The sequence below is a fragment of the Lichenostomus cassidix genome, chromosome 2, assembly GCF_008360975.1.
Source record: "Lichenostomus cassidix isolate B80296 chromosome 2, HeHo_3.0, whole genome shotgun sequence".
NCBI lineage: Eukaryota > Metazoa > Chordata > Aves > Passeriformes > Meliphagidae > Lichenostomus > Lichenostomus cassidix.
The window spans coordinates 748,588-771,728 of record NC_139482.1 but is presented as its reverse complement, the minus strand read 5'-3'; the positions used below and the strand labels follow the sequence as shown (position 1 = coordinate 771,728).

General features: G+C 49.4%; 1 protein-coding gene across 11 annotated transcripts in view; it reads left to right on the top strand.

The window, feature by feature from the left end:
- Positions 1-23,141, top strand: part of MAP4 (microtubule associated protein 4) — a 141,836-nt gene that overhangs the window by 42,322 nt on the left and 76,373 nt on the right. For all 11 annotated transcript variants that reach the window (XM_085050023.1, XM_085050021.1, XM_085050029.1 and 8 more), the window contains exons 3-4: positions 4,962-5,220; positions 13,544-13,609. In XM_085050023.1, the coding sequence (XP_084906149.1) occupies positions 4,980-5,220; positions 13,544-13,609 (307 nt within the window). In that variant the 5' untranslated portion in view covers positions 4,962-4,979. The remainder of the gene's footprint in view (positions 1-4,961; positions 5,221-13,543; positions 13,610-23,141) is intronic.

Genomic DNA, 23,141 nt, shown 5'->3' with positions numbered 1-23,141 from the left:
TGGAATGTAAGGAACGTCAGCGACTCGATTGGTTGCTGTGTCCTCTCCTTTGGAAGGGTGGATGCAGAAATCCTTCCCGTGGATTGCAGGACTCTGGGAAGGAGGATGACTTAGCAGATCTCTGCTCTCCTGTTTCCTCACACCTCAGTAGCCATGGCTGAGTGCTCCCAACAGCCTCGGCTAAGAAAAGCAACCTGACTTACCCAGGAGAAATGGGAATTATGACCGAGCTGTCCCTGTTTCTTCCAGCCAGGCATTTCATTCTGGATGGACTTAGGAGCTAATTTTAAAGGAGCAAATGGATCTGATGGGATAATGGACATGCTTCTCATAAATCTGGGTATCAGAGTCTCCTTTAGAGCAACAAAAGTGAGGAGTTGCTACTTCACTGTTGCTCCTGGATGGGAGCAGATTGCTCTTTGCTCTCTGGCAGGAAGGCTGCTGGGCCAGAGGCTGAATCTTGCTTTTTTGGAGCAGGTTGGAGCTGTGGATTCCCGCTGGGAACCTGGCAGGGCTCTGGAGCAGGCTGGAGTGCTGTGTCACTGTCACTGCAGGGCTGCAGTTGGTACCTGGGTGTGTTCCTCCAGGAAAAACCATCATTCCCTTTGCCAGAAATTCCAGGGAAGTCACTCGGTGTCTCACACTGAGTATGAGTCTGTTTAAACACTTTACAGGCTTTCACATTTTGGGTTTTTTTGGGCAGCATCCCCTGCCCTGTCTGTGCCCACTCTTCTCTTTCTCTGTCTTCAGACATGACACACAAAATCTGGGTCAGACTGATCATAACTTGAAATTCCAAGCCTGTGCGTGCCTGGAGGCAGGAACACAGCAGAGCAGCCAGGGAAGCTGCAAAATGGAAGCACAAAGTTCAGGAAATAAATTCCACTTTTCCCTGCATGGGAAGCTGGAGGCTGTGGCTCATGCAGGTGGGGTTTGATTTACTTCCCTTTCCAGAGGGTGGCTGAGTGGGGTGATGGATCTGGGAGTTGTTCCAGTGGGGTCACTTAAAGTAAAACCTGGGTGAGAAAGTTGCTGAAGAATTCTTGACATGCTGAGAAGTTGTTGATGTTCTGGAAGTGTCCAAGGCCAAGTTGTACAGGCCTTTGGAGCATCCTGGGATAGTGGGAGGTGTCGTTGCCCATGGCAGGGGTGGCACTGGAAGGGCTTTAGGGTCCTTCCAACCCAAACCATCCTGGAACACTTCCAGGGATGGGGCAGCCATGACTGAAAACAAATGAATTGTTGGAACTATTTGGAACAAGACACCAGGACAGGGGGTCTGAGATGTGGGTAAGGGATTAAAATAACCCTGCTGAATCTTTCAGATTAGCTGACAAGAGATGGGTTTTATTTATGCCAACAAACAGGTTACTCACTGAGTACCCAGAGATTCTGAGCGTGAAGAAGAACAGATGGGGCAAACCCTGAGTGTAACAGATCAGCTGTGCCTGGAACATGGAGAGATCTAAACAATCCTCCTGGATAAAAATAATGTGTGAATTAAAGGAACATGATTGATTTGCTTTGGGATAATTTGAAGATTTCCTGGAATGTGTATCTACAGGAAAACCCTTTTCCCTGTGGTGCAGCTGTCACTGTGGCACTGGTAGGGCTGTTTGGTGCTCCTTCCACACCTTTCCTCGGAGCAAACTCCTCCCATTGGTGTTGTCAGGGAGGGCTGGGCTGTCCTGGGAGGCTCTTCCCGGGATGCAGACCTGGAATCAGGCTGGAGTCACCACGGCTGCTCCACTCCCTCTGCTGATTTAACAACCATGAGGACCTCAGCAGCTGCTCTGCAGCTGAAGAATTATTCAGAATCCCTGAGGCTGGAAAAGCTCTCCCAGATCATGGAGTCCAAGCTGTGCCCAATGCCCACCTTGTCCCCAGCCCAGCGCACTGAGTGCCACATCCGGGAATTCCTTGGACACCTGCAGGGATGGGGACTCCAAACCTCCCTGGGCAATACCAATGCCTGACCACCTCTTCTGGGAAGGAATTTCAGTGCATTTTTAAACCTCTGCCTTTGGAAATCTCAGTCACTCCTCAGTTTTACCCTTTCTTCCTGAGGTTAATGTCAGAATTGCTCTTCCCTGTGCTCTGTTGCTGTCTGATTTGCAGAGCTGTGCAAGCAGGGGATTAAGGTGCATCTTGCTGCAGATTCTTTAATGCTCCCAGCCAGCTCTGTTCATATGAATGGAAATGGGGTAGGAAGCATCTGTCTCTCTAAGCTGCTCAACACATGAATATGCTCCAGGATTTGCTTTCTACCCCTGGGCACAATCCCTGCAATATCCTCGTTTTCCTTTTTCCTCAGATAGCTCGGCAAGCCCTGGGAATCTGGGAATGGGTGTAGTTTGGCTGCTCTAACCCTGCAGATGGGAAGGGAGGAATTCCCAGGGGTGCTGTGACTGTCCTTGAGCCCACCTGGGCTGTGGAGGGATCCCTGCAGCTCTGGGTGAGGGTGGTTTGTGCCAGGTGCTCCTGCGTGTCTGAGACACCAGAGCTGTATTTGAAATGGCTTTTCTTAGTTACACTGCTTTATTTTTACACATTGTTTTTACGTTCCCTGTTTAGCTAAATATGGACAAGGAAACGTCCTGCTGATAAGGCTGCATAACCTCATTATTATTTTTCCCCAGAAAGTAGATCACTCCAGTGTCCTAGTTCTTACCTAGGCCTGAAATAGCAGGACTGTCAGTGCCACAGAACTCCCCAAATGCCATATATTTTATGGCAGCTATTCCATGGAGTGCAGCCATGTGGGGCTCTGCTCCCAGAGAACAAAGGATGGGACAAGGGGAAATGGCCTCAAGCTGGGCCAGGGGAGAATCAGCTTGGATATTGGGAATATTCCTCATGGAAAGGGCTGTCCAGCCCTGCACAGCTGCCCAGGGCAGGGGTGGAGTCCTCATCCCTGGAGGGATTTAAAAGCTGTGTAGATGTGGCATTTGGGGACATGGTCAGTGGTGGCTTTGTGCTGGGGGATGGTTGGACTGGATGGACTCAGAGGCCTTTTCCCCCTCAGTCACTCTGTGCTCATGGCGCAGCTTGTTGGGAAATTGAAGTCTTGTTTTTCTTTCTGATGCTAAATGACATTTTCAGAAGAAAATGATTAAATGTTCATCGCTCCACATTGAGGCTCACTGACCTAAAGCCGTCAGTTCACTTTTGAGTTGAAAGCAAAGGAGGATGTGGCTGAAAAATTGGCTCTTTCTGAGCTCCATTTGTTCCGTGAAGGAGACTGGTCAGTGCAGGGATAAAACTCCTGGAAATACCTTCCCTGGTTGATGCTACCTGCAGGGTAATGCAGCCAGTTGTGTAGCATCTGGATGATGGTTTGTCTTAAAAATAGTCAGGAACTCTGAAAGAAACCATTTTGATAATCCTCTCTCACTTACAAAAGTGTTTTTTTTTTTTTTTTTTTTTACTAACCATAATTCATTCAACTGTGACCCTGCCCAGAGGGTGAAGAGCTCCAAACTTTTCACCTCTGGATTTCCAAGTGGTGATTCGGGGCCTTTATCTAAAGCAGCGAGAGCTGCAGTCGCTGCCTGCAGTGTGGTCTGCCTGCAACTCTGACCTTTTATTGTTCTGAGAATAAAAACGAAGAGCTTGCACTGAATTAGTTTCCATAATCCACTTGCCCGGAAGGACAGAAACACCGCTGTCAGTGGGATACCATTGTTCCTGAGGAATGTGAAGCATTGCCTTCCAGAGGCTGCAGCCTGTAGGTATGTGGTGGCCCTGGAGTGCTGACACAGAATTTCCTGGAGTTCAAGGAGTAGGAGCCTTTGTTTTTTGGGAACAAGAGGATCTGTGTTCCACTGCCCCATGGAAGGCAGCAGCTCTGGGCTGCTGCACAGTGGCCACTGGGGTCACCCCTCACTGCCCAGCACACACAAGTGTCCCTTGTGTTCCCTGGGCTGTGGCTGCAGCTCTGTGTCAGCAGATCCTGATCTTCCTGAGGAGAGGCTGGAGCCCCTCTGGAGCCAGGCTGGGAGAGCTGGGAATGTTCACCTGGAGAAGGGAAGGCTGCAGGGAGAGCTCAGAGCTCCTGCCAGGGCCTGAAGGGGCTCCAGGAGATGGACTGGAGGAAAGACCTTTCTGTACATTTCCAGCAGTTTGTGTTTGTTGTTGTTCTCAAGAATAACTTCAAAAAGCTGAAATGTGAAAAAACACAGACTAGGTGATGGGTGTGTGTTGTGCCAACCTGAAGGTTTGGGATGAGTCAGTTCAGGTGCATTTTCAGTTTGGTGCCAGGAATTAAATTGAGCACAGAGACACAAATGAGGGAGGAAGGGATAACTGGTGATTACTTCTCCTCTGTTTCCAATTCATGGCTGTGGATATAATGCCTACGTGTGCACTTTGCTATATTTTTTCCATGTAAACATTATTAAAACGTCACTTTCCCTCCCAAATCCCAGGGCTGGAGGGGGTTTGCTGGGATTAGCAAGGTTTGCTGAGGACATGAACGCGCTGCAGGACCCTCTGGGAGGGATCAGGAGCAGCACTGAAGTATACATCAGAGATTATGTAAAATCCTAATCTCCATAGGGGAGGCTGGGTGGAGTCAAGCCCAGCACTAAATTCTCTTGCGTCATTTATCTTTGTGCTGCTGAGGGGTGTAATTAACTCCAGATCTGGGGCAGGGCACCACTCAATGTCACACCATGCTTACCCTGGCCGGGTCCTGGGGGTTATTTTTCATATTTTTTATTTCAGGTTCTGCTAAAACATCCCACGAAATGTAGCATCCACGAGCCAAACCCGCTTTAGCTGATAGTGGTTTATTTCTGTTCTGCTGGGGGGTTTGAACCATCTGGGAATTATTAAGCACTAAACAAACATTTCTCACAGTGTGAAGGCACAGGGGGCACACAGTGGTCAGCACCAAACTTGGTGAGGTTAAGAGATCTCTGCTGAAATGTCTCTTTGTCTCCCTGCTCTCGTGGCTGCAGGTGCAGAGGCGCTCAGGCATGGCTGACCTGGAGCACAACCTGAGCCTGGCCGATGCTCTCACAGAGCCAGCCCACGACATCGAGGAGGAGGTGAAAAGGGACTTCATCGCCACGCTGGAGGCTGAGAAATTCGACGATGTGGTCGGAGAGACGGTAGACAAAACAGACTACGTGCCACTGCTGGATGATGATGACGATGCAAAGCCTGGGAGCCAAGAGCCCAAGAGCAAAGGCCACGCGGATGGAATTGCTGTGGAACGTAAGTGTCCAAGCAGCAGGCCAGAAAGTGGCACTGTCACATCAGGGAGCAGCTGTGCTCACTGTGGTGCTGCTGAGACAAGGCTTGCTTTGGTGCTGGCCTCAGTCTGAGCCATTTATTTCAAAAACAAAGAGGGAAATCAAGCCCTGTTTGCTGCTTTTTGCCCTTTGGTCCTTCAGTGTGTAAAACAATCTCTCCCTGCTGGGCCACAGGAGAGGCTGTGCTTTGCATTAATTTTTTGGGATTGGGTGGTTTTGGGGTTCTCAGAGAAAGCACTGACTAAATTTTTTGGCTGCCACACTTCACAAAGACAGTGTCCCAAAATATCAGAGCTGTGCAAGGTGCCACCACTCTGGGGAATGGAAAATCCAAGGAATAAAGGGGGATGATGAGCTGTTGCTGGAGAGGTTGGCAGACGGGAATCTTCATCATCTGTTTGGAAGCTTCACTCCCAAATGTTTAGCAGTTAAATTCCATGTTTCTGATCCAGGGCTTGATTTACTTGGATTTCTTGCTGGTTATGTGCATGGAGAGCAAAACATGCTGCTGTCTCTGCTGGTTATGAACACTTTCTATCTCAGCGGATGTTCACAATCATGGAATCATTAAGGTTGGGAAAGAGCTTTGGGATCATCAGATCCAGCAGTTCCCCAGCACTGCCAAGGCCACCACTGTCCCATGTCCCTAAGTGCCACATCCACACAGCTTTTAAATCCCTCCAGGGATGGGATTCCACCACTGCCCTGGGCAGCTGTGCCAGGGCTGGAGAGACCTTTTGGGGGAGCAGTTTTCCCAACATCCAACCTGCCCTTCCTCTGGCCCAGCCTGAGGCTGTTCCCTCTCCTCCTGTTCCCTGGAGCACAGCCTGACCCCCTGGGTGTCCCCTCCTGTCAGGAGTTTTACAGAGCCAGAAGGTCCCCCTGAGCCTCCTTTTCTCCAGGCTGAGCTCCTTTCCCAGCTCCCTCAGCTGCTCCTGGTGCTCCAGACCCTTCCCAGCTCTGTTTCCTGCCCTGGGCAGGCTCCAGCCCCTCAAGGTCTGTGTTGGACCTGGGGATCCCAGAACTGCCCCAGGAATTTGAAGTGGAATCTCTCCAGTTTATAAGTGTTAAGAGCTTTATCAAAAATTCCTTAGGAAAAGGAGAATTTTAAACAGATGGTTCCCTATAGGCATGAAAGGGAAAAGAGTAAGTTTTGGGGGTCATCCAATAGGTTTCTTTCCCAATGAGCAATTTAAATTATTTCTCCCTTTGCCTGTGTGCTGTTCCCTGCCTGGCCAAGTGGGAATTGTCACCTGGGACCAGGAGTGCCTTGATGGTTTTATTTGTTTTGTGGCCTTGATCTGTGCTGTGAGGAAGAGGAAGACCTTTGGTAACCTGGTGACTTCCTTCAGAAGAAAGTTGGGGGTTTTTGCCTTAATCCTGCTGCTCATCAGTGTTGAGGAAGGTGGGATGTGATTCCTCAGAATAAATAGAACCTCCAGGACCACAGAATGGGGAACTCTGCTCTGTTTAAGGCATTTGTTTTGTTTAGAAGTGCATCAGTTGCCTTGTAATACAGAAAATGTAAATTTGAATTTACCATGGTGACATAGTCATTAAATGAGCAAGAATGGTAGTGGGCAAAGACATTATTCTAAAACCTGGAATTTTGGTCAGTTCAGATGTGTGTTATTTTTTTCATTATAGGTGGTTTACATTTTAGCATTGCAGAGGTGGCTGAAGCAGAGAAACATGAGGACTTGTAAACACCTTGTATATATGATTTGAGGATATTTTAAAGTAATCCTTTGTTGTAGAAGCTGCAGATCCTAAACCATCTCAGCACCAGGATTTCTCAGTGCTAAAATCATTACACAACATTGGTTTAAAACACAAGTCCCTTAAGTGTGTCCTCCCAGCTGTGTATCCTCAGACATTGCTATCCCAACTCCTTATTTCACAAAACTTGAGGATACTGGAATGGGTGTAACGAGGCCTTTTGGCTTTGCTCAGTCATGAAAACTCACTGTGAGAGAGCTGCTGGCTCCTGTGTGCACAGCTCAGGCAGAAATATTGCAGGGGGAGAAGCAGCACAATCTCAGGAGGAATTCCTTCCTGGAAAAGGTTGTTAAACACTGGAAGGAGCTGCCCAGGGAGGTTTGCAGTCTCCATCCCTGGAGGTGTCCCAGGAAGGCCTGGATGTGGCACTCAGTGCCCTGGGCTGGGGACAAGGTGGGCACAGCTTGGGCTCAGTGGGCTGGGAGGGCTTTTTCAATCTCATTAATTCAGGGATTCTGGGATCTCTTGGCTTTTCCAAGCCCCTCCTCTCCTCTCTCTGCACACCCCATCGCTGGGCTGCTTGAGCACAACTTATTTCCCTCCTACGTGGCAAGGAGGGATGCAGTTTCTTATTCTTGCTTTGGAGATTGGTTTTTCCCTTTTTTGGGAGAGCTGGAGAGCAGTCAGGAGCATTATCTAAATCTTTGGCCAGATGCAAACAAGACTCTACGTGAAGAAATGGGGAATTTGCCCTGAGTGGAGTTGTTCAGCTCTCCCACCTTTTACCAGGAGAGGAAGATTGGGTCAGTTCACCACAGACCAGTTTTAGGATTTGATCCTGGAATATCTTCATTTCTCTCACCTATTTTTCCCTGAAGTGCTGAGGATACCTATTTCTTCCAGGAGATTTATTTAATACTTTTAACTCTTTAAAAAGAGAGTAAAGCTGAATATGCTTTATTTATTGAGGCTTCAGAATAAATGAGCCCTGGGTAAGATTATAGGGTCCTAAGGGGGTCTTGGTGTTGGAGTTCCATGTTTGAGTGAAACACCAAGTTTTTGGGGAACAGCAGCAGGAGTTCCATATCTCTGGCTCCAGACAGCTTGGTTTTCCTCAGGGAGAGGAGCAGCCTGCAGAGTTCAGGCTTTTCAGCCTCCACTTGTTCATTTATTTATGTTCAAAGGCACAAATGTGTTCTGACATCACGGTCTGTGCTCCTGAGGTTGTCTTTCCCCAGTCAGAAGAGGTTTAATCCTCCATCCTGTCAGGCTTTAGCTGGTCCAGCTCTGCTCCAGGGTTTTCTTTCACTTTTTTTCCTAAACTCAGGAGCCACATTAGGTGAGTTTAACATTTAGCTGGGCCCCACCATGGAGCTGGGTGAGTCCAGAGGGCTGGAGAAGAGGAGAGACATGTGATGAGCAGTCATTTGGTCACCTACAAATCTGCCCTAGAATAAAGCTTTAATAACAGTTAACTTATAAAATACCAGAGAGAAAGGGCTTTACTCTTCCTCACACCTGGCTGGACATCGTAATTTGGCAAATTCTGGGATAATCCTCTTATGACCTTGTGGCTTTACATAACACCAGGGGATCGCTTGGGGTGTGTGCTGCTTGCTTCCAGCTGGCTTTCCTTAGCAATTCCAAGGCTTTCAGGATTCTCTGGAGCTTCCAGGGAAAGTCCTGGAGGCTGCAGCAGCAGTTTCATTGAGGTGCTCGTGTGATGGGATAGGCAGGGGTGAAGGAGGAGATTTTGGGTGGGGAGCATGTTCAGAGGGAAAGGAAAATGCTGGGGTTTAATGACTTGCAGCAGAGCTGGGGATGTTTTAGCTGAAGTGAGGAGCAGAATTGTCTCTGCAGTGATGGTTCCTGGTGAGGAATTGTGAATAAGAGCAGGTCTGTGCTGATGGCTCATGGCCTCGTGCTCAGTCTCTGTGATTTGCATTCTTGCACTGTTCACAAACTCAGTGGTGAGTTTTAACCTTGAACAGTTTCTTACAGGGAGTTGTCCTGATATGGGCTGGGATGGAGTTAATTTTGTCCCTCGTGGCTGGGGCAGTGCTGTGTTTGGAATTCGGTGTGAGAATGATGTTGATAACACATGGTTTGGTTGTTCCTAAGCTGTGGCCGCTCTGGATCAAGGACTTTGTGATTTCCCAGGCTCTGGCAGGGAGCAGTGTGAGGAAGGAGAGCTGATCCCACCTGGCCAGAGGGACATCCCACAGCACAGAACTGTGCCCAGTGTAAACTGGGGAGGGTTGGCTGGCAGCTGCCAGTCACTGCTGGGCACAGGCTGGACATTGGTCAGTGCATGGTCACCCAGGGGATTGGGCATCACAGAGCTGTTGAGGTTGGAAAAGCCTTCAGAGGCCATCAAGTCCAGCTATTCCCCCAGCACTGCCAAGGCCACCACTAACCCATGTCCCCAAGTGCCACATCCACACGGCTTTTAAATCCCTCCAGGGATGGGGATTCCACCTGGACAGCCTGTGCCAGGGCTGAACAGCCCTTTCCAGGAAGGAATTTTCCCAATATGCAACTTGCTTCTCCCCTGGCCCAGCCTGAGGCTGTTCCCTCTCCTCCCTGTTCCCTGGAGCACAGCCTGACCCCCCTGGTGTCCCCTCCTGTCAGGAGCTGTGCAGAGCCACAAGGTTCCCCCGAACTTCCTTTTCTTCAGGCTAAACAATTCCCCTCTCTTTTTTCCTTATTATAGTTCTATTCTTTTACTTTGTTTCATTTATTAAGCTGTCCTTGAGCCACAGGTTTATTCCCCTCATTCCCCTCCCCACGGTGGCTCCGGGGTGCCTCATTCCCACTGGGACTAAACCCAGCCAGGAGATATGAGGTTGGTTGAATGGAATCAGTGCAGGCAGTGGCTCTGGGGCCCTTGGGAGCTGAGGTGTCACCACGAGGTGGCTCTGCTGGCGCTGTGGACACAGCTGGACGCTGCTGCCCTCCTTCCCCTCCCTCCAGAGCTGAAACCAGAGGCCAAACCACATCTCCTTTTGCTTCTCCCTCCCTTTCCACATGAGGAATAAGTGCCTTTCTTGCAGCAGGGTTTGCTTTAGCAAAGGGGAGTTTAGACAGTGTCACATATGAAGGTGGAGATGAAGAATGTTCCACATATCCCAGCGTTTCAGAGGGATCCAAGATAAATCAGGAGATGATGATATTTGCATTTTTGTCTCAGATGATACATTAAACCTTTTCCCTCTCAAAGTCTGTCCAGCCCCGTTTGTGCCCCACTGTTGTTACATCACAGAATCCCTGATGGTTTGGGTTGGAAGGGAATTTAAATCTCATCCAGTGGCACCCCTGCCATGGGCAGGGACACCTTCCACTGTCCCAGGTTGCTCCAAGCCCTGTCCAGCCTGGCCTTGGGCACTTCCAGGGATCCAGGGGCAGCACAGCTTCCCTGGGCACCCTGTGCCAGGGCCTCACCACCCTCCCAGCCAGGAATTCCTTCCCAATATCCCATCCATCCCTGCCCTCTGGCAGTGGGAAGCCATTCCCTGTGTCCTGTCCCTCCATGCCTTGTCCCCAGTCCCTCTCCAGCTCTCCTGGAGCCCCTTCAGGCCCTGGCAGGAGCTCTGAGCTCTCCCTGGATCCTTCCCTTCTCCAGGTGAACGCTCTCCCAGCCTGGCTCTAGCCCTGGAGCAGCTCTGTGGCCTCCTCTGGACTCTCTGCAGCAGCTCCAGGTCCCTGTGCTGTTGTTCCCCAGGGCTGGGGCAGCTCTGCAGGTGATTTTGAGACAGAATATTGAAATAATGAATTGAAGGAGATTCAGCTCCTTGTTTAAGAGTCACTATCTGGTTTATCTATCCATCAGCGTTTTTGTTCATGTTTTCCTGTGGAATGTCAGTGTTTGACAAGGTGTGATTCCCAGTGTGGGATGGGTTGGTAAAACCTGCACAAGGACTCATGTTCCCCACCAGCCACCCCAGCTGGGCTGCCCAGAGCCCTGTGTGCCCTCAGGTGTCCCACCCTGCAGTGGAGCAGGCTGCAGAGGCCGTGCTGGGGACGTGCTGGCTGTGCTGGTGTCCCCTGGGCACTGTCCTGGTCCCTCTGGGATTAGGGGGTTATGTTGGCACTGCCCATTCGCTCCAGATTATCGGTTTAGCGAGTGCTGCCTTAAATTTGTTTATATAAAAACAATCCTTTGATCCACGAGCCAGATGCAAATACTGTCTTGTGATTCTGATGGGGATTAGGTAGTTACAACATCTTGACATGGTTTTGGGTTTATGCAATTTAGGATATGAGGGGAGGAGCCCTGGCCCTGGGCAGGTTGCTGGGTGCTTTCACACTGGGACTGCAGCAAACCAAACTCAGATTGATTTGCTCCAAAGGCACTGACCTTCAGAGACTTAAAAATAACAACCACTCGTGCTGCCTGGAGTTGGTGTGATTTGACCTGATTTTTCTGGAAGCTTGTCTTCCTAAAATGCTAAAACTGTAAAGGGAACCATTTTACCTGCTCACCATCCTTCCTGAGAAGGGCCTGAGGAGAGCCATGGCATTTCTGATCCTTCTGCTCCTTCAGGAGGTGTTCAGCCACATTGTGCTCAAGTTGAGTCCTGGTTTAATGCTTCAGTAATGGTGCTGGCATCAGAGTCACTGGGGTTGGAAAAACCCTGCAGGACCATCGAATCCAAGCTGTGCCCAGTGCCCACCTTGTCCCCAGCCCTGAGCACTGAGTGGAATTCCAGGAATTCCCTGGACACCTCCAGGGATGGGGACTGCAAATCTCCCTGGGCAGCTCCTGACCATCCTTTTCATGGAAAGGATTCCTCCTGGTGTCCAGAGCATCAGGACCAGACTGTGAAACATCCCAGCAGCTCTGGGATGTGGCCTGTGCAAGGTGTAAGGAGCAGCTCTGATTGAAATGAAATGAAATGAAAGTACGATGTGATCATGGAGAGGATCTTGGGGCTGTCCTGCTCAGGGCCAGGAGTTGGACTTGGATGATCCTTGTGGGTTCCTTCCCACTCAGGAGATTCCATGTTTCTGTAGGACTTAAGAAAGCTCAGCTCCTGCAGCTGGGCTGAGCTCCCTCAGTGTCACCTGGGGGGTTCAGCAGGACCTGTGCAGCTCCTCCATGGAATTTCTCAGGGATCTCATTGCAAGGTCCTCTTACTCCTTGGGTACCTTTTGGCAGCTGTGACTCAGTGTTGCCTAAACCACCTTGTGACCCCAATTTCTCCATGCCTGACCTGCTCAGGGAATCCAGGGACAGCCAGGACCTCTCCCACTTACTGCTTCAGGCCATTCCACTGTTCTAGCAGCCCTTGTACAGCCTGGCAGCCAGAGCTGGTGTGTGGAGCTGCTGAGGAACAGGTCCAGGGATCCCTGTAGTAGTTCCAGCTCCTCCAGGAGGATGTAGGTGTGTGTTTTTCTATAAACTGGCAAGTTCATGTGGAATTTCTGGTAAAACACCAGGATGAGCCACTGATGTAGCTGGAAAGACTTTTCCTCTTGCTTGACTGAGGGCTGCATTCAGCCCTGCAGTGCTGCATCTAAAGGACACTGTAATGTGGCTCTGTTATAAAACTGGGGCTCAGGAAGGGACAGCAGCAGCTCCAGGTGACTGAGTGTGTGTCTCTTCGGGAGAGACTTTTATTATTTATAAAATGAGCATTTGCTCACCGTCAGCAGAACTGAGGCTTTGAGGAAGAGCTGCTGCAGGAGCTGCTGCTGCTCATTCTGTTTCACTAAAACTGCTTGGGGTTGTAAAGTCACAGAATCTCAGATGGTTTGGGCTGGAAGGAGCCTTAAAGCTCATCCAGTGCCACCCCTGCCATGGCAGGGACACCTTCCACTATCCCAGGCTGCTCCAATCCTCATCCAGCCTGGCCTGGGACACTTCCAGGGATCCAGGGGCAGCCACAGCTTCTCTGGGCATCCTGTGCCAGGGCCTCATCATCCTCATTGTAAAAAACTTCCTGCCTTTATCTAATCTCAGTGGATCCTTCTTCAGCTTCAAACTGCTCCCCCTTGTCCAGTGCTGCCAAGTTTTCCAAGTTCAATGTGTAAATTGTGGTTAAAATTGTATCTGACAATGTCAGAACAAGATGGACTGAATCTCTTAGTGATCAGGATTTTCTGTGCTGGGTTTTGGAATTGGTGATCTTCCATCCTGACCACCCTCCTCTAAATTTCCTCTGATCCCTGCTTTAGCAGTGTTTCAGGAGGAATTTCCCCATGGAAAGGCTGGTCAGGGGCTGCCCAGGGAGGTTTGGAGTCCCCACCCCTGGAGGTGTCCCGGGAATTCCTGGAGGTGGCACTCAGTGCTCTGGGCTGGGGACAAGGTGGGCATTGGGCACAACCTAGACTGGATGGGCTGGGAGGGCTTTTCCAACCTCAGGGATCCTGGAATTCAGCTGAGTGTGCTCAAGAATTGATCATTTCTTTTGTTAGTTTTGGGATCATCACCTGGGTCACAGGCTGGACTCGACCTTGGAGCTCTTTTCCAACCTCAACGATTCCATGATTTCACAATGTTGTTTTCAAAGTCTGGATTAAGATAAGTTCCCCCCAGTGTTAACCCTTTGTGTGATTTCTTGCAGATTCCTCAGCTTCTGGGCCGATGGTGGTGGAGAATGGTGACCACGGACTGCAGGATCATCACACAGGTATGTCCTGCGAGCCCAGGGACCTTCTCTGTCTGTTATATTCCCTGGCTGTCCCAAATGCATCTGCTTTGGGAGTCCTCATTCCTCCCAGGGGTTGGGTTGGGATTTAATCAGCTTTTCAAAGAGTTTGCAACAAAGTAGAGCTTCATTTTCTTTGGAGTTCAAGTGGCTTTTTTGGATAAAAGCTTGTTCTGAAGATGTCCTGTTCTTTATCCACGGTCAGTGCTGGGAAGGCAGCTGATAAAAATGGCTTTGCAGTGAGTCCATAATGTCCACAGGTGAACTTTCCCGTGTCCTGTGACTTCCCCTGCTGCCTGTGAGACCCACGGTGGTGTTGTTCCACATCCCCCATCCTTTGGAGCAGTTTTCAGTCACTGCCATGACCCAGCTGTGTCCTTCCCCCCCAGCCTCCCCTTCCATCTCCCCACAGCTCCTCCACCAGTGGCACAGGTGACATTGAGCCTTTGGAACCCTTTTCCATAACATCAGGATAGTTCTGACTGCCCAAAGCTTGTGATGTATGTGGATCAATGTTTCAGACTTGTGCAGAACCTGGAAAAGAATTGATCTTTCCAAGCAGCCTGTGAAGTGCTGAGGTCTTAGTTACAGTTCATAGTAGATACTGCTTGCCTTCCCCTTGAGGCTTTCTGACTGGGAATTGGGGTTCCTACCAAATTCCAACTTATCTGTTCCCTTCTGTCGTGAGGACTTTCACTGTGGGACCTCTCTTTTCTTGAGGATGAAATATTCCAGAGTCAGTTGTCATCCTGGCATGGGTAAGAACTCTTTATTTGGTCTCCCTTGTGATCTTCAGCTCCAGACCATTGCTGAGATTGTCTGGATGCTCCCAGTGTTATCCTCCCTTCCAATCCATAGGTGCTGCTCCAAGGAGAAAAACAATTCAGGGAACAACAATAAACATTTGGGAGATGGGGGTGAATTACTATTTGCTATAATTCTCTGTAGGATTTTAGAGTTTGATTTAGAATGTGAGAGTTTCATGTCCTTAGTGAGGATGGGAATAGAAAAATTGATCTTTTTGCTTCATTTGCTGTTGCAAATTCGGTCAAAAGGAAGTTGTGCATCTTTTATAATTCAGTACAAACTGAAATTAAGAACACTTCTGAACCTTCCTGAGGATGTTTGCTCCCTCTTTTATAATACTTACAACTAAGGAGATAGAAATAAAATCAGATTTATGGCCTGAATAATTAAAGGCATCAGGATTTTTGTATTGAACTTCTGACTTGTGTTTAAAAAATTCTTTGTTATTTGCTTCACTCTTGCTTTGTGGAGGTTTAACTCTTCACACTAAATGTTAACAACTTTGATCAAAGATACTTTTATGTGTCTGGAGCTTTTTAATTTATTAATATCTTCCCTCTTTGTGGGGTAGATTTGGATTTTTTTCTCTTGTTCAAGTCTGTCTAAAAGCGACATCAAAGTGGCAGAGCAGCTTGTCAGCATGAGGAGTCGTGGCCATCAACTTAATTAGGTTTGCCAGAGTAACAGAAGATTTATGTGACACAATTCCTTCATGTGACACAATTCCTACCCCCTTCTTTGTGGAATACTTGCAATATTCCTGGTTTTCCATGGGAGAGAAGGGAGAAACGTTGTATTTCCATCAGGCACTGGGGGGGTCTGTGGGAACACCTGGAGCAGGGGAAGGCCTTGAGCAGTGCCTGGTTCCACACTTTAGAGGTGGTGCTGCCTAAAGCCTTCATCCCTGGCTCCAAACCACAGCCAGGTTTTGGGTTATTTGTTTTCAGCAGGATCCATTCCCTGTGTCTGAAGGCTGAAATCATTCTTAGGGATGTGGGGTATGAGCCCAGTGCAGAGAAATGCAGCAGCAAAGAGAGGACTGAGCAAGGTGATGGTCAAACAAACCAGCTTTTTGCTACAAAAAACAATGTTAAAGGAGAGAGCTTTAAAAAGCAGAGTTGGGTTTAAGTTGGCTCTGAAACAGACTCCAAGGAAAAGGGGTAGTTGAGCTATTTGCAAATCCAAGTGTGGATGTCTCTGGGCTGGAGCACAGGAAGCACTGCTGGATGGTTTTCTTCACTCATCAGATAAAACAAGGTGATGACTTGATCTTGTTTTATCACATGCAACATTATCTGCAGCCATGCGTGGTGTGTCTGCAGAGCTGGGAATTCATCAGGACCCAAATCTGGCACTCCTGGGCAGCCTGTGCAGCACTGCCTCCTCCCAAACACCCTTAATGCAGCAGATGGCAGAGACCCAAACCTCCTCCAGCTCGGGGGCAAACCCTCCGTGCAGAGTGGAATTATTTTGATGCTGGCAGAGCTGTGTTTAGTCCAGGGTTTTGGGAAGGGAGGCACCAGCAGCTCCTCAAAGGGTTCTGTTCTTGGCAGCTCTGAGCCCAACGTGACCATTGCTGCCTGGCCCTGTGGGTTTGTTTTGGGGAACTGGAGAGCCTCAGAGTGGGGCTGTGGCTGTGGGTGCTCAGCACATCCCCGGGAAGGCTCGCTGGTAATCCTGTTCTTCCTTAAAAGGATAAATGGAGCTGCTGGAGCAGCGTTCCCAGGGATGCACGGCTGGTGCAGCTCAGTGAGCCAGCGAGGGAACAGGGAATTCAGCATTCAGGGTTTAATCCCTGATGGGTGGAGGTGCTGAGGGAGGCAACTCATCGCTCACCTCCACGAGGCAAAGGTCAGGGAGGGCTTAGTCAAACCAACAGCAGGTTTAAAACAAAAAAAATACATGTGTGATTCTCAATTTGCAACTCCTTATTGCAGGATATTTGCCTAGAGTTCAGAGGAGTTATACACTTAAAAGTAAAACCCAACCAAATTGCTGAAAAGAAATCCATCAAGGATGATCACGAGGTTTGATCTGGATGCCTCTTGCCCAAGATGCTGCTCATGCTCTTGCTGGCAGGTGAGAAGTTCCCTAGGGAAGTATCCCCTCTGGATGCTCATACTTCCCCTAGCTGGGCTTTCCCTCCAACCAGCCTGCTGGGAATTCTGTCATCCCAGTTTGGCTGACAGAAATACTTTGTTTTCAGTGCAAATGGTGCTTGTGAGCAGCATCCTGAGGTGCTGCTCTCCTGTCCCTGTCACTGACGGTGACTCAGCCCAGCCAGCTGTTGCATGTGGCTCCATGTGGTGGCTGGGGACAGATTTTTCTGACACTCCCAAAACCAGAACTCCTGTGTGTCTGTAACCTGGCTTTTGGCAAATCTCCTGGCTGCACTAAATGAAGTGTTGCTTGTTGTGCAGTGCTGCCTCAATGGTGATGTTTACTAATGACTTGCGCTTTCTCGCCCCCTTCCCCATCCCCTTTCCCTCTCCTACTTCTTTTCCTCTCTTCTATTTTCTCCTCCTAGAAGCCTAGACTGTCTCCTAACACTGGGGCTGCCACTGACACAAGACCAGTGTCCTTTTCTACCTGCCATTACACTTCTAAAATCTGCAGCATTTTACAGAGCTCTTGCTTTACCTCCTTGGACTTGGCTGTAGAAGAAGCCAAAGGGTGGCTCCATCCTGCTCCTCCTCCCTGTGCTCTGCAGTGCTTGTTGAAACCTTCCTCTCTCTGTGTAAGCACAAAGGTGCACCCTGGTTTTGAACTGCACTTTCCCACCGGTTTGAAATCACAACCACGGCTCCATTTTCCGTTTGATCACCTTTAAATTTAATTTGTCTCCGTTTTCATGGTGCTCAGTAAGAGAAGGTTTGACATTTCCAGTTGTGCTTCCATAGTGGATGGGTCCACCAGGACTGCAGCTCCCCTTCCCCTTCTCCCCACACTCACCACAGCCTCTTAGAGAACCTGCCTTGATCCTTGCTGCTTTGAAACCCTCTCACAGGAGGTTTTGATCTGTAGCAATGTTGTTCTCTTCCAAACGGGTGGTTTCAGATAATTTCAGCACTTGAGGAGCAGATTAGGGAAAGTTTCCTGAGGTGCAGGTGGATCGTCTCTGGTGTCTGAGGGTGGATTTTGGGGTCCAAGCACTTAGATAACTGGGAATATGAAGAGAAACAGCCCCAAATTCTGCCTTAGAGAGTGGTTTTCTTGTCATACTCCCTTGGAAGTAAGAAAGGAAATTGCCATTTTTAACCTCACACTTCTGGTTTCCTTTGGGGAATGGCAGCCTTGGATGGAATTTTACCTGCCATGAGAAATAATCTGTCCCTGCTAAAACTGAGGGAAACAAAAGGACTGAACTGTGAAATTGTACTGAAATAATCTTGACAATTTCCAGCAACAGCAGAAGGAGCAGGCCTGTTTTAACCTAAACCAGAGTACAGGAGGTCAGTACAGGTGGGATTCCTGCAGGCTCCATAGAGGTACAAAGCTTTCCAAACACACAAGTGCTCATTTTCCCATCAACAGATGAAACAAAACAGGAAAGGAAGAAATAATTAGAGAATGCAGAATTTTACCTGAGATAGGCTCAGTCTGAGCTTTTGGACGTGAGGGAGTGTTTTGGGTGATGATGATTGTGTTGTGTAGCTCAGGGTGCTTGGCCTGCAGCACCTGATGGGAAAGGATTTAGCTGAACCCAAATCCAGTGTGAGGCTGAACTGCCCAAAACAAGCCTACCAAGACCTTCACTTGCTAAAAATGGTATTTGCTTGTGGTGAAGGGAGTAGCTTGCAGCTGCCCAGCCCTAATACCCTGCTGCTGGTACCCATTGCTGTGTCCCTGCTGTGCTCAGGATTTATGGGAGGAGTGTCCCACCTGGAATGAGCATTGCTGGCAATGCTGTGCCAAGCCACCAGAGGGGTTGCTTTGAGCATCTCCCTCAGACAGAGCCATCCAGCCTTGCTTTGTTATTTATTCCCATTTATTCCCAGACCTCACATGCTCCCCACCCAGGGTGGCAGTGCCAGAGCTGAGTCACTGCCTGGGCAGTGATGTGCAGCAGGACTTGGCTGTTTTCTCCTGCAGTTTGGTGCCAATTTGTCCCTTTGTGCCCCACGAGGCCTCATTAGGAGCTGACATCCTCGTGGTGCCAATTCCCAACAAGTAACACTCATGGCTTCTCCTCCCAGGTCCACAGTTGTTGTTTCTGGGAAAACTCCATCTCCTGGAGGCTCCCAGCATCCCAAACTGGGCTGCTCCTTCCCAGTGCCATGTGCAGACCTGGCTGAGCCACCACACAGTTCAGGATCATGCAGGCTGGGAAAGACCTCTAAAATCCAGTCCAACCTGTAAGTCCTTCATGTTGTGCTTCCTTTGGGTTTTTTGTGTCTGTGGCCATAAAAGGAGATTCTTGTATTCTTGAATTTCTTTTCAAAGACCTTTTCATGACCTTTTTTTTTTTTTTAATGTGATTTTGAAGCAAGGCAGCATCACTTTAACTTGGCTCCTCAAGCGTTCCTTCTCACCTTATGCCTTAAGTCGGCTTAACTCTTGTGCCCTAGAAATAGAGAATGAATAATACAAAGACTGAGAGGTATTTTCACATTGAATGATAGAGGGTTTCAGGTTACCTGAATATGAGACTTTGCCCACTCCCACAGATGCTTTACTTTACTGAAATGCAACAATGCTTTAAAGTCTGGGCTAGAGGGATTTGTAGCCAAAGTGAGGTGGGCAGAGGAATTTGGGAGCAGTTGCCCATCCTGGGACCCCCAGTCAGTGGGATGGGGCTGGATGGGGCTCAGCAGAGCAGGGGCAGAGCAGCAGCAGCCCCTCGAGCCTGAGGGTTGAGTTATCCTGGCTGCAAACATGGATCACTCATCCCATCACACCCCCATGCTTTCACCCCATGTTTGTATCCCTGCTGATTTGAAATGCCACTGGTGCTGCTGCTGTGCAGGTGAGCTGCAGGCAGAGGGGAGCTGTTCTGGGGGTCTGAGGTGGTTGTTCCTGCAGGACTCACCCCGAGCTCTGGGATGTCCCATGGGGGGATGTAGGGAATGGGGGGTCTGTGCAGAGTGTGGGATCTTTTGTCCCTGCAGGGAAATGTCCATGAATCCTACTGAGAACTCAGTGCAGGGTGTTTGTGTCCTCATGCAGTGCTTGGGCAGAGAGCCTGGGAGCCACCAGGAGGGTTCTCTCTTCAGATTTCCTGTTATCCATCTTTTCCTCCAGCCCTTGGAGGTGATGCTCTACCTTCACTGTGCTCTAACATCCTTGTGCTTCCACGCCTGTCTGTTGTCACTCCTGATGTTGAATTATTAATTCCAATGCTCTGTATGATGTGAAGCTGTAACTGCTCTGGAATAAATCTCCCTAATAAACGTCTCAAACTAACCCCTCCCGAGTTGTTCTGTGGTGAGAGTCTCTGGGGTCCTGCTGTGTGTCCAGGGCTGATTCCTGCAGGGAATGTTCTGCATCAGCTGCTGCTGGATCAGTGCTGGAAGGGGGAAATGGCTGGAACTGGAATCCTTTGCTGCCTGGACAGAGGTTGGAAAACCTGTGCCAAGGGAAGGTCCTGCACCTGGGCTGGGACAATCCCAAGCACAATTCCAGCCTGGGGATAAAGGGATGGAGAGCCCTGAGGAGAAGGATTTGGGGGAGAAAAAGCAGCCAAAAAAACCCCAACCGAGCAAAAACCCCAACAAAACCATCCCCAAATCTGTTTATTCTGTGTAGCGCTTTGTAAATAGGACACTTAGAGGTGTGCTCTTCTAATTAAAGCTTTGCTGTCTTTCCTCTTTTACCTGTCTCTGTATTTCCCTCTTGGTGCAAGTTTTTATTTACAGAGGCTTTTATCCTTGCTGGGCTTCAGGCAGAGCTTTTTAGGCTCCTCAGTTGGGGCTGCATCCAGCCATGTTCAGTGCCAGGGAGTTCACGTTTCCTGTGGCTCCAGTCTAAAAACAGCAGCCAAGTGAATAATTCAGCAGCTTTGCTGAGCTCCTCCGTGACTCAGAGGGTTTGTGTGAGTCTGCCTGAGCTTTGGGGTGATTGGTTTGGGGGCAGTGGATGGAGAAGGTGATGTGACAGCCAGGGGTCTCTGTCCCTGGCCCTGTGAGGACCCTGGGGGGGACAGAGGCCTTTCCAGGGAATGAGGAGCTTCCCCAGCTCCTGCAGGGTGACTGGGGGGATGAGGGGTGTTTTCTGCAGGTCTTGGTGCTCCTTCAGATGAGGAGTTTGTGATTTCCTACAGCTCAGGAGCTGAGCAGCTGCACAATCTCGGCTCCTGAGATAGTCCTGAGCTGTTCAAAGAGCGTAAAGAAATTTCCCAGGTGTTGAAGTGCTGATAAACACTGGGAATGTAACAGAAAGGATGCCCAGAGAGGCTGTGGCTGCCCCTGGATCCCTGGAAGTGTCCAAGGCCAGGCTGGAGCAGCCTGGGACAGTAGAAGATGTCCCTGCCATGGGACAGGAGGTGGCACTGGATGATCCTTAAGGACTCTTCCCACCAACCCAATCCATGAATTCATGATTCCATGTTTCTGCTACCTGAGGGAAAGGCAGTGTCAAGCAGCAGAACCCTGGGCTGGCTGGCTGGCTGGGAATGCTGGTTCCTTCCCAAAGTTCCTCCTGCTGCTTTCCCATGTGGTAAAGGACAGGAGCTCAAGGAGCTTTTCTCCTGGGCCTGAGTCCTGTTTGTGTCAAAGCAGCTTAAGCTGTTGTGTAACAAGCTGGTGCTGGAGGAAAGTGGAGCATGGCAGCCCCACGGGAAGTGCTGCAGGGAATTCTCCAAGTCCCCGGGGACAGTGGGACTGTCTGACTGACTTTGGTCCCTGCAGCTCCTGCCAGGCTGAGGATGGAATGGGAAGTTTGGATGGACAGGCTGGACAGGGCTTGGAGCAGCCTGGGATAGTGGAAGGTGTCCCTGCCCATGGCACGGGGTGGCACTGGGTGACCCTTAAGGTCCCTTTCAACCCCAACCATCCTGGAATTCTGTGGTGTTGGTGCTCTTGTGGTGTGGGAAAATGGAGCTCAGGGATGAAGAATGGAGAATTGGGAGTTAGAATGCAGGTTTTTCAGGGAGCCAGCACTGCTCTGTCCCCAGTGTCACCGTGGGTCCCCAAAGGGCTGCCCTGCAGGACAGACAGTGAGCGTTGGAACTGCCACAGCTCTGGGAATGCACTGGGAGCTCCTCTGATGGCTACAGGACAAGGAGGGACCTTTTCTGTGTACAAAGTGCTGTTTTCATGCTGTGTCTCTCTCAAATGCTGCTTCCCCACCCACCTGCTGTTTGCCTTTTCACTTTTTGTTTCAGACTTTGCTCCAAAGGTGGGATGGCTCTGACTTGGCTCAGTGAATAGGAAATTAAAACGATTATAATGAAGTCATACATATGTCAAGAAGTCTATTAAAAGCTTAACAGGGAGGCTTAGTGAGGTTTAAAAACTGGGAATACAAACCCTTTCTGTTTTGCAGCGTGCTCAGGAGTTGTTCTAGCAAGGATCTGACAGCTGGGTGAATTAATGGGATCCTCCAAGGCTTGCATTGCCTGAGCAAGTAGCTGGGACTTCAGATATTCAAGCCATGAACTTTGGAGCTTCTGCCTTGGATTTAATATGTTATTAGTGCACTTAAACCTCCTGCTTTGGGGAGGGAGGTGCTGCAGAACTGTGCAGGCTGAGACCTCCTGGAAAATGTGAACCTTTTTCTCTGCCCCTTCTTTGAGCTCATCAGCCTTTACACAAAATCAACTTGTCATTTCTCAGAACGGTGTTTCTGTGGAACTGGAATGTTTCTGTGCACATAACGAGGCAGCCTTTGAAAAATCTTGGTGTTTTCAGGAGTTTTTGAGGCAGGTAGGAGAGAGGCAGAGTCTTATTGCTACAGACAAGTAGCACTAACTGACCCTCACTGCTCATCATCCAAAGCTCTGCTGTTATCCTGCACTTACATTACCCAATTTGCCTTTAATTTGTCTCTCTGGAACTTAAATGCAGCTTAAAAAGATAAGGGTTTTTTTTCCCTCCCATCTTCAGTGCTTAAAACAACATCATGTTTATTCCCTTGCTTATTCCAGTAGCTCGTGCAGGGTCTTTGCAGTGATCCTTCGGATTAAATGTAGGGAATTTCAAGGAGAGGCTTGTCAAAGGAAAATAAACAACAGCATTGTAAGAGACACAAAAAATTAAGCTTAGTCTAAACACTTTCTCCGCACCTTTTTGCCAGGTGGGGCTCATTGTTTGGCTCCATAATAGGAGTTAATCTCTGCCATTCGATGGCTTGGGTAAATATTTGCCTTGGAGCCCCGGGGATGACAGCACAGCACAGCACGGCAGGGAGTGAACTCCACAGTGCTTCAGTCTCCCATCTGCGGGGATGGGCAGGAGGACTGGGAGCTCCCATTCCCAGCAGGATCCTCGGGAAGGTGGGTTTGTGCCCAGAAAGCTGCTCCAGCCTGGGCTCCCCTCCCCACCAGCCTCTCCCACCTTTTATTCCTCCCCTAAACCTGGGGGTTCTGCTTGTCAGAACGGATTTGTTGGGGGTTTATCCTGCTTACAAAACCTTCGGGAAGAGTCGTGTGCTGGGATGGCGCAGTGGCTTTGAGAGGTCGTGTGACACAGGCTAAATCTGAACCTGGGGATAGGAAACTTCCCTAATCCTGGCTCTGCTTGTGGCTCCCTCGGAGGCCTGAGCTCTTTAA